This window comes from Oncorhynchus tshawytscha, linkage group LG04, assembly GCF_018296145.1.
Source record: "Oncorhynchus tshawytscha isolate Ot180627B linkage group LG04, Otsh_v2.0, whole genome shotgun sequence".
In the NCBI taxonomy this organism is placed as follows: Eukaryota; Metazoa; Chordata; class Actinopteri; order Salmoniformes; family Salmonidae; genus Oncorhynchus; species Oncorhynchus tshawytscha.
Window position 1 is genome coordinate 23,385,405 of NC_056432.1, and position 16,600 is coordinate 23,402,004.

Sequence of the window (16,600 nt, forward strand, 5' to 3'; positions counted from 1 at the left end):
CATAACTATTGTGATGAGAGGTGTTTCTGGGTAGCAGCTCTGTTTGGTTTAAACTTCTGAACTTTTGTCATATTGGTGACTTTCTCACATAGCACAGGAAAAAAGGTATATGGTGCCAATGTTCATGAAGGATTTTCTAATTATACAGTATCCAAATTAATGTTTTGTCAAAACATTTTCCACCCAAATAGACAGTGGTGGGGTGTGTTCTTGGGGGCATTTGAATTAATTTAATATATTTTGAACATTTGATTCTTCTTCATGCATTTTAGTCTTTGTAACTGAGTCACACATACTCTACATGGGAGATAGATGGATGGATGGATGGAGAAAGAGGAGAGATGAACAGAAATTGTGATACAAACAGGGTGGCTTGGATTTCAAAGTAGACAATGTGAAAATACTCCCTCACAAGGTAGTGTGTTCTTCACACACCCTTTTGCACAAATTCTGGGATGTCTGATGAAATAGGATATATTAGAAGGGTTAAGTCCAAGGGGCTTACTGTTTTCCCAATGTCAGAAAGACAAGCCATCCTCCTCAGTAACTGCAGATCTTTAAAGCAGGCAGCAGAGCATGATGTGCCCTTTCTACTCATAGTGATTTTCGACTGAGGCTTATAGGCTTGTAGGTATTTGTTAACATTTACAAGACCAATAACCAGAAAATGTTACACTGAAATCAAATCAAATCAAATTTTATTGGTCACATACACATGTTTAGCAGATGTTATTGCGGGTGTAGCGAAATGCTTGTGCTTCTAGTTCTGACAGTGCAGCAATATCTAACAATTTCACCACATATACTGTACCCAATACACACAAACCTAAGTAAGGAATTGAATTAAAAATATAGAAATATATGGACGCGCTATGTCAGAGCGGCATAGACTAAGATACAGTAGAATAGTATAGAATACAGTATATACATATGAGATGAGAAATGCAAGATATGTAAACATTATTAAAGTGAAATTATTAAAGTGACTAGTGTTCCATTTATTAAAGTGGCCAATGATTTCAAGTCTGTGTATATAGGCAGCAGCCTCTCTGTGCTAGTGATGGCTATTTAATGGTCTGATGGCCTTGAGATAGAAGCTGTTTTTCAGACTCTTGGCCCCAGCTTTGATGGGCCTGTACTGACCTCGCCTTCTGGATGATCGCGGGGTGAACAGGCAGTGGCTCGGGTGGTTGTTGTCCTTGATGATCTTTTTGGACTTCCTGTGACATTGGGTGCTGTAGGTGTCCTAGAGGGCAAGTAGTTTGCCCCCGGTGATGCGTTGAGAGCCCTGCGGTTGTGGGTGGTGCAGTTGCCTTACCAGGCAGTGATACAGCCCAACAGGATGCTCTCAATTGTGCATCTGTAAAAGTTTGTGAGGGTTTTAGGCGACAAGCCAAATTTCTTCAGCCTCCTGAGATTGAAGAGGCAATGTTGCGCCTTCTTCACTACACTGTAAAGGCTTTGTCATAACAATGGACGGTGGCAATGGAGATAACTTTAAAACACAATACTAGGTTGCCCGTGCCTTGACTTTGAAAACGATTTACCCCTGTTGGCCAGTAGGCAGTGCTAGCAGCACATTTTTTCTATGTGTCAAACCAAATTTATCTTGGCTCTTTGAAAATGAGCCACTGATACTGCACGTTTTGTAATACACCTGAATGTTAAAGTTTTGCTGGCTCTTCTTCAATTTAACCATCTCTTTCTACTTGACCTACTGCATTTGATACACATGTGATAGAAGTGGAAATAAACTGCATCTGTCAATATTGGTTGTTCATTCACTGCTCAAAAGTTGATCAAATATGTGAGATTACTCACTCAGTTGATTGATCGATATGCTTGAGAATGAAATCTGCAAGCGCCGAATTGTTCAGTCAAACTTGGACTAAAAATATATTTACATAAAACACACAGCCCGGTGGGTTTATTGTGGCAACAACCCTGGCATGAAATTGTCTTCCATATCAACTCTAATTTGAATGTTAAGTTTCCAGATAAATCACAGCTAACTAAGATGTTATTATTTTCATATGAGGCTTGCATCTCATTGCCACCCTCGAGCAACCAATAAAACGCAATAATACTGAAACTTTTAATAAGCTTCCTTCATAATTCCCCCTAGGTGATTTATGTCTGGCAAGAGAATATGAAATTCCTCCCTTACATATGGTTCAGATAGTAATAAACTTTAAGTTGCTAAAGTACAACAATATATGCATATTATTTTCTCTTTACAGACGTTTTTAAAGGGATGTCATGCATGATGGAATAAACACAAACAGCATTATGATTCATTTCACAGTGACCTGAGTTAATTACTTTTTCCTATATTTGTGATTTCACATGGCTCCAGATTATCATGTATGTACATTTATTACGTATTTTCTTATCAATTATTTGGTAATTAAATCAAAGGATGTGTTTAATGGTAACATAGGCCTACTTAGGCCTACTTTGTTAGGTCAGAATATTATTCAGTGCACTACTGTACCCTAAGAACATGTACAGCCACCAGGGGGCGCATACAACACTAAAACAGTTCTTGTTCAAGCTTAGCTTTGCTCGGTATGCGTTTAATAGTGGAAGGAAATTATTTGTTGAAAGTGCAGAGTTGGTAAAACAACCACCTCCACCATCACCACTACAAAAATTTGAATGCACGTCTATGGTGTACAGAGAGTCAAGTATGATGGAAAACAACTTTATTGTATATTATGGAATATGTCTGCAGCCTTCACTGGTCTTACAAATTCATTTATTTGTATTTATTTAACCTTTATTTAACTAGGAAAGTCAGTTAAGAACAAATTCTTACAAACCCCTTAATGTAAACAGAGGCATGTTTTCCAGAGTAGTGGTGATGGACATGAATGCCTGCGTAGTATATCATCTTCGTATTTGATGTACATGTCTGTCTACCTGTGCTCTTCAAAAGTAAACTACCACTGAAAAACACTATATCAATATGATATTCATTACATATGAATCCTTCTCTGATTCACAGGCGTTGAGTGAATGTGGAAGAGACGTTTCGGATGAATGCATTCAGATGTGCAACTGACTTAGGCATCCCCTTTCCCCTTCCTTTCCCTTGTATAGCCTCCAGATGTGATGAAACAGAAATACACACGTTTGTAACTCCTCAGATACCATATACGTACTGTTTCACACTATAATCTTTCATTATCTAATCAAAATTAAGATCTAGTAATTGACCTCATAAACATGTTATTTGACCCCGTACGGGCACTGCTCAGAGTAGACTCTAGAGGATTTGTGTCAATTTGTCAATAATATGCATTATTTTAAGTAGGCTACTCAGTACCTCCCATATGCCTTTGTTTTTACAGGTCTCATATCATCCAGTACCAGTCTGTATCCCAGATATACAATACCTAGATTTTTTCTATGCCCGCACACCCACTTTTTCTGAGACTCAGTTAACCCACCATATACCAGCCACTGTTCAATTTCAGATATCAAAGCTAGATCCAATTGCTAGAGTGATTCATTCATTTTCACATATGAACTCAGTTCTAAAATACATTTCATATATTTTTTTAATTGAACTTTGAAATTTCTCAATAATCAGTAACTAGGCATGTGTGGGAATCATTATGCAAAGTTTAGACAGTGAAATGTTTATGAAGTTATTTCAAATTAGTTTCAAGTTTTTATAAGTCATATGTACAGGATACACATGGTATATACTGTCCAATTAAATGCTTACATGCAGGTCCCTTCTAGACAATACAACAACAATAAGAAATAAGAAAATATAAGAATGACAAATATAAAGTAAAAGGCTCAGTAGAATAGAATAGTACATTTTAGCACAAGTATAAAACAGGAAGGCAACAATCTATAGTACAATATTTACACAAAGCAGCAGCTACTCTTCCTGGGGTCCAGCAACATTAAGACAGTTATATTCAATTTAAAATATTACATGATATTACATTTCATAACACTTTTCACAAAACATTAAGTGGGAAGGGGGGGTTTTGGGGCAAGAATTTGAATTGTGCAGTACTAGCAATAGTAAATAAGAGTATTGTAGCAGCAGTTGTGATATGTGTGTAGCGTCAATGTATGTATGTATGTATGTATGTATGTATGTATGTATGTATGTATGTATGTATGTATGTATGTATGTATGTATGTATGTATGTATGTATATGTGTGTGTGTGTGTGTGTGTGTGTGTGTGTGCGCGCGCGCGTGCGTGTGCATGTGCGCTAAGGTTTTTGTGGTGTTACTATTTCACATTTTGAAATGGTAATGAATTAACATGATCACAAATTAAACTAGTTTTTATTCGTTCACCAGAGCAGAGCATTGCCAATGATCTGCGCCTGTTTATTCAGATGAGCAGAAATCCAAAGTGCAATGGATATATAGTCTATTCATCCATTCACTGTTATTTGTAGCCTAAACTAATGGAGGGAGGGGTGTAAACATAAAAAGAGGTGTTCTGTGTATTTCACTATTTAGGCTACTATTATTAAGGACTGAAGATATGGACGCAACTGTTTTATACCATGGTAGACGGATTTCCATAAGCACAATATGCATAGATGACATTGTTGTTCTCCTTCCCTTTACCAGACGGTAGGCGATTGATCAACCCCTTACGTCATTATTGATAACTTTGACAAACCAAAATCAAATGCAATTTGTCCGGTTAACCGGGACTGCACAAATGCGTTGATACTATTTTTCTTTTCAAAAACACTCGCGGTCCACCAGGACATCACTTATTTTTTTTAACAAACACATTTGCGTTAGTTCAGTGGACTTTCTTGTGTTCGTTGCATTTTGTTTTAAAGTAGAACGAGTAATCGTTAACGTTGTTTAACAAGGGAAATCCAGCCCACATATTTATTGCAGCCGCTGAAAAAAATATCTTCAATATCCCCCAAGATGGCCGCCGATGTGGGATCGATGTTTCAATATTGGAAGAAATTTGATCTACGGCGGCTTCAGGTTAGTGTTATCCTTTACCCTTTTGCTTGCATGTGTTCATAGAACATTGTATACTTTAAAATGATGGGAAATATGTTATTGTGGACGAATGGAGAAAGAAATCGGCGGTGTTGCATTGATAGTTATTAGAAATTGATCCTTTTCTGCCTTTGTTCAGTTCAATCATTGATCAGCGATGGAACGACCATAGAGTAGCACAGGCGCTCTGTAGCCTCCGCTCTGCGTTCACCACTGGGATCAGCACCACGGACACAGACCTTATTTTTATACGATTCGATCTTTATAATGCCCATCAGTGGTGTAGACAGAACGGATTGAAACTTTTTATGTCCTCATGAATCTTGCTCCAAGGACGTAACTTTTCACCAGCTTAATGTTTTATTCCATTTGTGTCATGATGGTGCGTGGTTTTACGATCTCTTTCGCGACATTTGGTTCTATTTTATTTTCTGTGTTTGACAACAATATGAAAATTAGTTTTTGCTTGTAAATCAACTTTGTTTGCCACAATTAGATTGATGAAAGTTTTTCTTCTTCTGTTCGTCTGCTAAATAATCATCACTTATTCAAGCTATAGGCTATAGGCTACCGTTGAATAGCCTACTTGATTGACTGTTTGTTATTTCTCTTTTAGATAATAGCCCAGTCAGAAAAACTTGACGCGTATTTATTATAGGCTGAGTCTACCAATGACGTTATCATGTAATCTATTTAGGCTATTGTTCATTCCGGTGTTGCACGTTAAAACATATGTGTAAAATCATGATAGTCTGTTTGATTGAGGGCAATGATGTAGGATTAATGCAACGCGTGTTCAGTGAATAGTCAGACATTTGAATGAGGATTTCACAAAATAGACAGCTTATATTGACTTGGTTATCACAAAGTTGTCAATGATCCTGTTTTACAAACTTGTCTAGTAAATTGACAAATAGTTTTACAACCTATTAGGCTACTGACATACGACTATAGCGTTTTTTTATTAACCTTTTCAATTGAATTTCTGTAAGACTTGACATCACTAAAAAGCCAGTGTTGACGATGTAATTCGCTTATCTGTGCGTCTCGGTACAGATGTTTATAGCCCCTTCCTCTCATCTCGAGCCGCATTGTGAGCACAAGGCTATTCGGGCAAGGACTGTTGTAATTGTATTCCTCGCTAATGTTTGTAAATCAGGCTCGGCCAGCGCAAAAGCACAGTCTCTACTGTATGATTGATGTTCTGTAATATGAGAAATGACTGGAGCATGGCAAGCCAGGTCCCGCGGAAAAGCCTGCCGAAAAGAAATCTGATCTGTTCTGGGTTGTCTTGTGTGGCCGGTTGTTATTGTGCCCCCCAATCGCTGGACTACTCATTTAATCAGTGATGCAAAGGGCGAGTTTAGCTATTATGTAGCTATAGGCTACGTCGAGATTCATTTACGTCTTTCCTCTTACAAAATAGCATGTTTTTACATAATTCGTTTGCTGCAATCCTGGCATTAGTGGCCAATGCTTAGAATCAAATTGCCAACTTCTAATTTTTTCAGGTTTGAGTCGAATAAATCAATTTGCACATTACTTTTTTTCTACCTGAATGAGGCCTGACACCTCAAAATGTGTTTCCAACCAAAATATCTAAATATCTATCAAGTCTATGATTTAACGTAGCGGGAGGCCACTGATATTATGTTTGACAAAGTCATTCATGTTCATAATGTAACGTTGAAAATGATAACATGACTAAATTACTGTTAACTGAATAATGCAATATTACTCAAAAGAAACATCTTGAAAAATCCCAATATTGATGTCAGTCATATGTTGGAGTTTATATAGTTGTCTAAAGTGAAAATTTATAGAATCTATAGAAATTACTATAAAACGTATATCTACATGGCCTTCAGGGCTTACAGCCTGAATTAAAAATGGATTAAGTCGGGGGGTTTTCTACACACAATGACAAAGTGAAAACATGTTTGCAAATTAATTGAAAATGAAATACAGAAATATCTCATTTACATAAGTATTCACACCCCTGAGTCAATACATGTTAGAATCACCTTTAGCACAGATTACAGCTGTTAGTCTTTCTAGGTATGTCTCTAAGCCTGGATTGTGCAATATTTGCACATGATTCTTTTCAACATTCTTCAAGCTCTGTCAAATTGGTTGTTGATCATTGCTGGACAACCATTTTCAAGTGTTGTCATAGATTTTCAAGCAGATTTACATCAAAACTGTAACTCAGGAACATTAATTGTCTTCATGGTAAGCAACTCCAGTGTAGATTTGGCCTTAGGTTATTGTTTTAGGTTATTGTCCTGCTGAAAGTGAATTCATCTCCCAGTGTGGAAAGCAGACTGAACCAGGTTTTCCTCTAGGATTTTGCCTGTACTTAGCTCCATTCAGTTTATTTTTTGTCCTTAACTATCACAAGAATACCCATAACATGACGCAGCCAGATATTATGCTTGAAAATATAGCGAGTGGCACTCAGTAGTGTGCTGTATTGGATTTTCCCCAAACATCACACTTTGTATTCAGGCATATTCATAATTGCTTTGTCACATTATTTTCAATATTACTTTAATGCCTTGTTGCAGACAGGATGCATGTTTAGGAATATTTGTATTTTGTACAGGCTTCATTATTTTCGCTCTGTCAATTAGGTTAGTATTGTGGAGTAACAACAATGTTGTTGATCCATTCTCAGTTTTCTGAACACCATTGGCCTCATAGTGAAATCCCTTCCCCTCCGGCAACAGAGTTAGGAAGGACACCTGTATCTGTGTAGTGACTGGGTGTATTGATATACCATCCAAAGTGTACTTAATAACTTCACCATGCTCAAAGGGATATTCCGTGTCTATTTTATTTTTAATCTACCAATCGGTGCCCTTCCTTGCGAGGCATTGGAAAACCTCCCTGGTCTTTGTGGTTAAATTTGTGTTTGAATTTCACTGCCCGACTGAGGGACCTTTTACAGATAATTGTATGTCTGGGGTACAGAGATATGAGCTTGTCATTCAAAAACCATGTTAAACACTATTATTGCATGAGTGCATGCAACTTATTATGTGGCTTGTTAAGCAAATGTTTACTCCTGAACTTATTTAGGCTTTCCATAAGAAAGTGGTTGAATACTTATTGACTCAAGACATTTCAGCTTTTCATTTTTAATTAATTTGTGTGTGAACTAGATTTCTGTGGTAGAATAGTCAGAGATGGCTGATTCACCCCGAACCTAACAAAAAGAGAACAGGTAAAGTGAGCATTGAGGTGGAGTGACCTTCGTTCCCGCTGGCCGCAGGTCACACGGCCATTGCCAGTGTAATCATTCACCCCAGCCAGATGGCATTTCCGTGGGCGACCATGGGAAGGACGGGTCTGGAGATGTCCTGCCAGGTCCTGCCGGGCCCAAGCCAAGTCTTAGCCAATAGCGAGAACGCCCAGGAATCAGGATATCATTCAGCCAGTAGGGAGCATTCTCAGACCCAGGTGACAAAAAGGTGAGGTCAGAATACAAGAGGACACAGTTTACGAAGTTATTACATTGTAATAACATTGTTTATTGTTTTCATAATATAAAGCACACTTTAGCTATCCAAAATATCATAGAGGAAACATGTGTTTAGAAGATTATTTTTTAAAGTAATCAACCTTCATCAGGTACATTTTGAAGTGTAACGGAATGTGTTTTATCAGAGTTCCAGATAACCTTGTCCAAATGTAGACACCAACTATAGCTTCAAATCATTACTGTGCTCCCAGTTTATATAAAATACATTTGAGAATCCCCCTGTTGTCTTATAGTGATGGAATGCTGTGTTCATTATATATGGTTTAAAAGCAATGCACTTATTTGATGGTATTTTCCAGACCCACACATCTCCATACTCTTCTCTCCATCATTCTCTGAGGCAGTGAGTTTAGATCAGGAACGAAAGGCTGTGATTGTATACATTTAGCATGACTCAGGCGATCCCGTGTCAGCTCTAATCCACAGACAGAGACAACAGTATTGCCAAACAGTGAAATTGCTTTGCAGCCTGTGAGCCTGGCTGCCGCTGCTACCAGCCTGCTCTCTCTGTGTGCCGTTTGCCGGCTGCTCCCGCCCCCCTAAACCCAACCCTGCAATCTCAAATTGGCTGTGAAAACAGGTCTCTCATTCCCTTTCATTCATGCTTTAATAGATTTGTTTCTCGTTATTGTTTTTGTCACATAAGGCCCTACCATCATTTCACAATTTACCGGAAATGCCAGGTCTAGGGCACTATAGGGTTGAGGGGAGGGTTAGGGTTTGTGTCCTGAGAAAGCTTTGTCCAATATGACTGAGTGATCTATAAAGGAGGAGAGGGGGAAATAGCTCTAGAGGCAGCCATTGATAGCCTCAACCACAAACAGCATGGGCAACCCAGGGAGGCAGCATGGGTGGAGACAGAGCCCCAGGGTATGAAATAGGAAAATGCACACAGACCGACACGCTCATGCACACACATACACGCTTGTGTGTAGGCATGTGGACATGTACCTCCTCCATAGGGTACATATTAATCACATAAGGACAGCCATACTCATACATGCACATGTAATGCAAACGTGTAGATTGTCTTTGTTGACTCACTCCCACATACAAACGTATACAGAGTCAGAGATGGATACCAAGCTGACCTAAATTTATACTCCAGTAAAGAGAAGATAGGTCCATCCGTTTAGACCTGCAATCTCCTCTTTGACAGACCTTTCCAAACAAAGCCACAGTGGATTAAGCATGGTTTTTAGAAGCAGTGGGACTGAAGCTGCAGCCTCATCACCACAGGTCTGTGTTGCATCCATGCCCTGCTAGATAAACATTCTTCAAACATGCTTTCACACCTCCTCATTGGGAGATAACGGACGGGTTACGTCTGCCATGGTCTCATTTACCATAAGCCCCTTCTTATTCTTTGACAGTGAGAAGGACAGGAAATAAGAAAGGAGAGAGCTTTTACAGAACTAGCTGGGGTAAATTGAGTTGTGAAATCCAGGAGCCATAACCCGGGTATATAAAACGCAGGCAACATTAGAGAGAGAAGTGAAACAGACTTCAGCATTAAGCTGTTTAACCTCTCTGTGTAGCATTAGTGGTAGAGACTTCAAAGCAGATGCTTCATCGTTTGGAGCGGAATTACAAATGGGTTTAGAGACAGCTACGGTGAGCATTCACACAGAAAGAGTAGACCTGTCATTAATGTCAGCTTAATCACTTTGACCTTCCTTCGAGCAGATTTCCATACCCATCCGCATTCGTTTTACCTCATTCATGCCCCTGTTCGCAGGATAAGTACTGCAGTTTGATATGGGTGTGTGATGATGTCTTTGTAATGATGATGAGTTCTTGCGTTCACAGAACTAGTCATTGGCTTTCTTCTTTGAACAGTGTGAGAACATTTCTAACAAGGATATACATTGAGATATTGTTATTAAGACACATGGATTAGTTTTTGATCATCTCTTTATGACCCTCTGTATTCTTCTCAGGTGTCTCACCCTCTGCTTTAGCATTCAGCCTTACCTAAATGTCCTATCCAAAGCCTGCACCCCAATTTTGAAGCAGTAATCCCCCTTGGTAGTTGACAGTGCTTCATCGCAAAAGGCATGCGCTATTTCGCTTTTTATTTTTTTTTATTCTGCTGTCCCTAGGCTGAAGCAATTGCTTTGCAGGAGTAAATAACCAGCTTTAACAAAACTTCAGGGACACATTAGTCTGCAGGATGAAGGCTCCATGGCGGCAGGCTCCTCTTCCACAGCAGTGGGCCAGGCAGGCAGGCCAGGCAGGCAGGCCAGGGGAGGTAGAAGATTCAGTGGGAGAGGTAGTGGCTCATCGGTATGGGTATAAAGCGGTGTCCCTTCTCCCTGCTGGCAGCCAGTTCCCTGCCCAGTGAGTCCATATTGAGTTGTGTATCTCTACAGCGGCCGCTCTTTATTTGTTTTGATTGTCTGACAGCACTGCAGACGTATTGAGCACCAGCCTTTCTTGTTCATTTTACTGAGCTTACATTGAATCCCCTCCATTTTCCTCCCTTTTCTCTATCTTTCTCGTCCCTCTTCCAGCCTTTCTCTGCTGTATTTGGCAGGGCTTCAGTGGCTGTAATTCATCCCCCTATTGTCCATTTTGTCCCCAGGGATAAAAAGGAGACCCTGGTTTTTGTGTGAGCGCTTGGCTTTGTATGTTGTATGATGTGTGGTGAGGATGCTAGCAGGCCTGTTCTGTTGTGCAGTGGAGGTGTGGATAGTGTGGAGGGTGCTCCTGGGCCCCTAAGCTCTTGACATCAATGCCTCCCTGCTCTTCTCAAGGGTCTCTGGGGATCCCTGGCGGTCTTATGTGTCATTGCTCAGAGTGTTTACTAGAAAGGAGGAATATGGTGGACTCTACTTTGCACACCTTTCTAGGGCCCATTTGTCCTCATTTTAACAGAAGAGGGAAGAGAAAATATGGCCCCTTTATTTCTGTGTTTAAAAAAAAGTAAAAACAGCTTTTTTATTTCTAAGCAGATGTCCTCTGTTTTATCAAAATGATACAAAAGGTGTGTTACAATAAAAACCGATGAATCAGGCTTGTTATTTTAGCCAGTCCTGTTTTTGTGCAGCTGCTACCACGCTCCAGAGAGAGAAGAGAGAGCAAGTCTATCTCTCCATCCAGACCACTGTTTCCCTGCCATCGCTACTGCTCTTGTCATATCTCTTTGGTCATTTCTGCAACTCTTCAACACCATAAGGAAAATGCATTGATATGATATGATATACCAAAACAAAAAAACTGTCCAGTTGTGCTGATGATTACAATGTTTGTATTAGGTTGAAAAAACAATCCCCTGACGTTGCAAGAATGTTCCCAGAACACATTTTTTAATGTTATTTTATTGTTCCTTTAGGTTGTGGGAACATAGGAACATTGTGGGGACATTACAAGAGACGTTCCCAAAACACAAAATCTGATGATGACATTGTTACAATGGTTGTATCAGGCATAGGAGGTTGGCGGCACCTTAATTGGGGAGGATGGGCTCGTGGTAATGGCTGGACAGAAAGAGTGGAATGGTGGAGTGGAATGGTGGAGTGTGATCCCTGGAGTGTGATCCCTGGAGTGTGATCCCTGGAATTGTTACACTGCGCCTGCTGGGATGAAACTAACACAAATATAAAGCTGTTTACAACTTTACCCTGACTTCCAGGTTCTGGTCTTTGTCTAGAAAAAGAAGTATCCTTTATTATTTCTTACTCTACAAATGTTTTTTATATACTGTAAAGTCTGGCTGTTTTGATGTTTATTAGTAGCCTACAGGGCTTGAAGATGGCAGATCGCAGGTTCAAGCCTACTTGATTACCATTCTTTTAAAAAGCTCCAGCTATCCTCGGTTCATATGTTAGTAGAAGTTCTAGGATAGTGAGAGGTGAACGTATAGTTGGGATTTTATTTTTGCTTTACCTCTTGTTCGAGGTCGCGCCGTGCTTTTTTGGCATCGACCAGACAATGTGTTTATTATTTTTATTTTTCCTTTTTTTTCTCCTGTTTGTACATGCCTGTTAAATGTGGGTTGATGGGGGGGGGTAAGTGTTGGGGAATTTAGGGGTACAGGGTGGGAAGTAAAGGTGCTTGCAGGGGGGGAGGGGTGGGTTGGATACTGCTCGGGTGTAGGTGCTACATATGCTGATCGTGATGGTTTGGTGCGCTTTCTTACCTTTTTATCAAGTTACATGGTATGCAGGCCACCATAGGAACTACAAATGAGAGGAGGGTGGGGCTTACATTCACTTCCTGGAATGTCAAGGGTTTAAACGAACCAATTAAGAGGGGCAAGGTCCTAGCCCACTTGAAAGCACTCTCGTCTGATATTATATTTTTGCAAGAAACCCATCTGAAGAATAACTCTCACAGCAGACTTAAGTGTAGGTGGGTGGGGCAAGTGTATCACTCTAACTTCTCTGCCAAAACGAGAGGCACAGCGATTCTGGTACGGAAAGGAATTCCCTTTCTACATAAAACCACTATTGCGGATAAAGAGGGTCGGTATGTGATCGTAATAGGAGAAATCCACTCTACCTCAGTAACTCTACTAAATATCTATGGGCCAAACATTGACAACCCCTCTTTTTTCAAAAGAGTCCTTGCCCTGATTCCAGATATCTCCCATACTAACCTGGTCATTGGAGGGGACCTTAACTGTGTGCTAGACCAATATTTGGATAGATCCTCTACCCGGCGAACCCCTACCTCCTATTCAAGCGAATTCTTGAATACCTACATAAAAAATTTGAACTTATTTGATATATGGAGGATCGCTAACCCTACGGGTAGGGAATACTCCTTTTACTCTCATGTTCACAAGGTTTACACTCGAATTGACTACTTTTTGTTGGATGCTAGACTACTCCCCTATACCTGTAATGTGAGGTATCATGATATTATAATCTCGGACCACAGTCCACTCACCTTCTCCCTGAGATTGGGTGACATTGTACCAAACGAGAAGGTCTGGAGGTTGAATCCTCAGCTCCTCACAGAACCAACATTCTGTGAATATCTTAAAGACCAAATTACATTTTTCTTTGATACCAACAACAACACAGAGACCTCCCCAGCATTGTTGTGGGAAACACTGAAGGCTTATCTGAGAGGCTGTATCATCTCCTTTCAGGCTGCCAGGAGTAGGCAAAACAGAGGAAAACTGGAGGGACAAATTCACTTACTGGATAGGGAGAATGCTAGCCACCCATCTATGGAGAAACATAAAAAAATTACCTCTTTAAAATTTGAATATAATCAGATTCTCTCAGCTAAAATTGCTAAATCTTTTCTCTATGCCAAGAAAAAATATTTTGAGTTTGGTGACAAACCACACAAATTACTCGCCAGACAACTTCGAAAAAATGTGAGTGACCGAATGATTCACAGGGTTAAATCTGCATCTGCGGTATTACTCTCTTCCCCCAAAGACATCAATGACAGATTCCTGCAGTTTTATGAGACTCTATATACATCTAAAGCGGATCCTAACCCCTTAATTATGCAAACATTTTTGGAGGACTGTAAATCTTCCTGCCCTGAACCAGGAAGATTCTAACTTCCTGAGTAAGGAAATATCTCTTGATGAAATTCGAGAAACAATTAAATTTCTAAAGAGTGGCGATACCCTGGTGAATTCTATAAAACATTCAGCAACATGCTCTCTCCCTACCTGCACAAAATGTTGGTTCAGGCCAATGAGGATGGAGCTCTCCCTTCTACTTTGGACGAAGCGTTCATTACTGTTATACATAAGAAGGGTAAAGATCCAGAAGAGGTAGGGTCATACAGACCAATATCTCTCCTTAATACAGACCAAAAGATTTTAGCAAAAACTCTGGCTAACAGGCTTAGCACTTTAATTGGCAAATTGGTCCATTCGGATCAGACCGGCTTTATCCCTAACAGAAACTCATTCTTCAATCTCAGGCGCCTCAGGCGCCTCTTCAATATTATGTATTCTCAGGTTACCCAACGTGGACCTTGCCGTCATATCTCTTGATGCCGAAAAGGCCTTTGACCAAGTTGAGTGGCCCTATCTATTCAAGGTCCTACAGAAATGTAATATTGGAGATAGGTTCATAAATTGGATCCAGCTTTTATATAGGAACCCCTGTGCCAGAATACTCACTAACCAATCATTGTCGCCCCGATTTAACCTCAATAGGGGGACAAGGCAGGGTTGTGCGCTGTCGCCTATGCTCTTCGCCCTAATTATCGAACCGCTCGCTCAGACGATTAGATCTCATGCAGCAATACACGGCTATAATACTAAAGATACCCTAAATAAGATCTCCCTATACGCAGATGACATCCTCCTCTATGTAACAGAACCCCAGGCTAGTATCCCAGCTATTCTTATGTGATCAATTTGTTTGGTACCTTCTCGGGATACAGAATAAATTGGAACAAGAGTGAATTAATGCCCATACGGTCGCAAAATACCTCCTGGCTAGAACATCTCCCATTTAAGTTATCTTCAGAAAAATGTACCTACCTAGGAATTGTAGTTACCAAACAATACTCTTTACTATTTAAAGAGAATTTCCCCTCTCTGATGCAAAAACTCAAAGCAAACATACTATTTTGGAGAACTCTACCAATTTCTCTGCTCGGAAGAATTAATGCCATTAAAATGGTCTTCCTCCCACAACTGCTCTACCTATATCAGAACATCCCAGTATTCATACCTAAATCCTTTCATAAACAACTGGACTCAATTATCAATCCTTTCATCTGGGATTATAAAACACACAGGATAGGTAAAAACACCTCTGTAAATCCAAGATGGAAGGAGGATTGTCTCTCCCAAATTTTATATTTTATTACTGGGCCGCTAACCTCCGCGTTGTTACGTTTCTGTTGGACGACGTACTTCCGGCATCCAGCTGGCTTGGTATGGAACGTGAGGAGTGTCACCCCTTCTCTATTGGCGCTGTGATTTTGTCGCCTGTCAACCTGGAGATGTCACTTTATTGTAACAATCCTATTACACATAGCACAGTCCGAATCTGGAAGCAAATTAAAGTCCACTTTGAGCTTAGACCAATGTCATTCATGCTCCCTGTCGCCAGGAATCCCTCCTTTGCCCCTTCTAACCTTGATAACACCTTTGAGCGATGGGGAGAGTTGGGGATAAGTACCATAGGGGATTTATACATAGAGGGGACCTTTGCTTCCTTTGAGTTGCTGAGGGAAACTTATAATCTTCCCAGAAGTAATTTTTTTCAGATACCTACAAATTAGAGACTACGTTAGAAAACACCTCCCAACATTTGGAAATGCTAAACCTTCCATGTTTGACGGATGCATAAAAATATGCCCCACCTCAGATAAACTGATATCGCGTCTATATGATGCTTTTCAATCTGTTAGCACACCTTCTACAGATGCCATCAAGGTAAAATGGGAGGAAGAACTAGGGACTGACATCTCGGTGGCAGACTGGGAAGAGAGCTTGGAGTATATCCACACATGCTCCATTCATTCCAGACATCGTCTCATACAATTCAAGGTATTACACAGATTACACTATTCCAAAACTAAACTGCATAGGATATTTCCTGACACATCCCCTACATGTGATAAATGTCAGGCTACGCAGGGTACACTACTCCACTGCTTTGCCCTATGCTCTAGCTTGCATGGTTATTGGTGTGGAATTTTTGGGATCCTCTCTGAAGTTTTGGAGACTTCAATAGATCCAGACCCGCTTCTGATAATCCTGGGAGTATCTGAGTCCCTAAACGGATTAACCAACCCCCAAAAACAACTAATCTCGTACGGTCTCATCTCGGCAAAAAAACTAATCTTGTTGTTTTGGAAAAGGAGGGAAGCGCCCTCTACCAAATTATGGCTCAGTGAACTGGCAAACACTGTACACTTAGAAAGAATTTGATATATTCTGAACAATAAATTATCAACATTTGATCAAATCTGGCAGCCTTTCCTCTCCTACTTGGACGAGTCGGCGCTGTGAATTTGTACTTATTAACACACTCTCAATTGTAATATTTTAATCTACCTTTGGGCAGCGTGTGCTGGCCCTACCACCCGAGCAGTTGGGAGGGGGGGATGACATCTT

At 40.2% G+C, this 16,600-nt stretch overlaps 1 protein-coding gene across 2 annotated transcripts in view; it reads left to right on the plus strand.

Annotated features, from left to right (window-relative positions):
• The first annotated feature begins 4,747 nt into the window (after positions 1-4,747).
• Positions 4,748-16,600, plus strand: part of LOC112249481 (homeobox protein cut-like 2) — a 146,065-nt gene continuing 134,212 nt past the window's right edge. Inside the window, exon 1 of one of the 2 annotated variants that reach the window (XM_042320485.1) lies at positions 4,748-4,988. In XM_042320485.1, coding sequence (XP_042176419.1) covers positions 4,926-4,988 — 63 coding nt within the window. In that variant the 5' untranslated portion in view covers positions 4,748-4,925. The remainder of the gene's footprint in view (positions 4,989-16,600) is intronic. The other variant, XM_042320486.1, reaches the window with a different exon arrangement.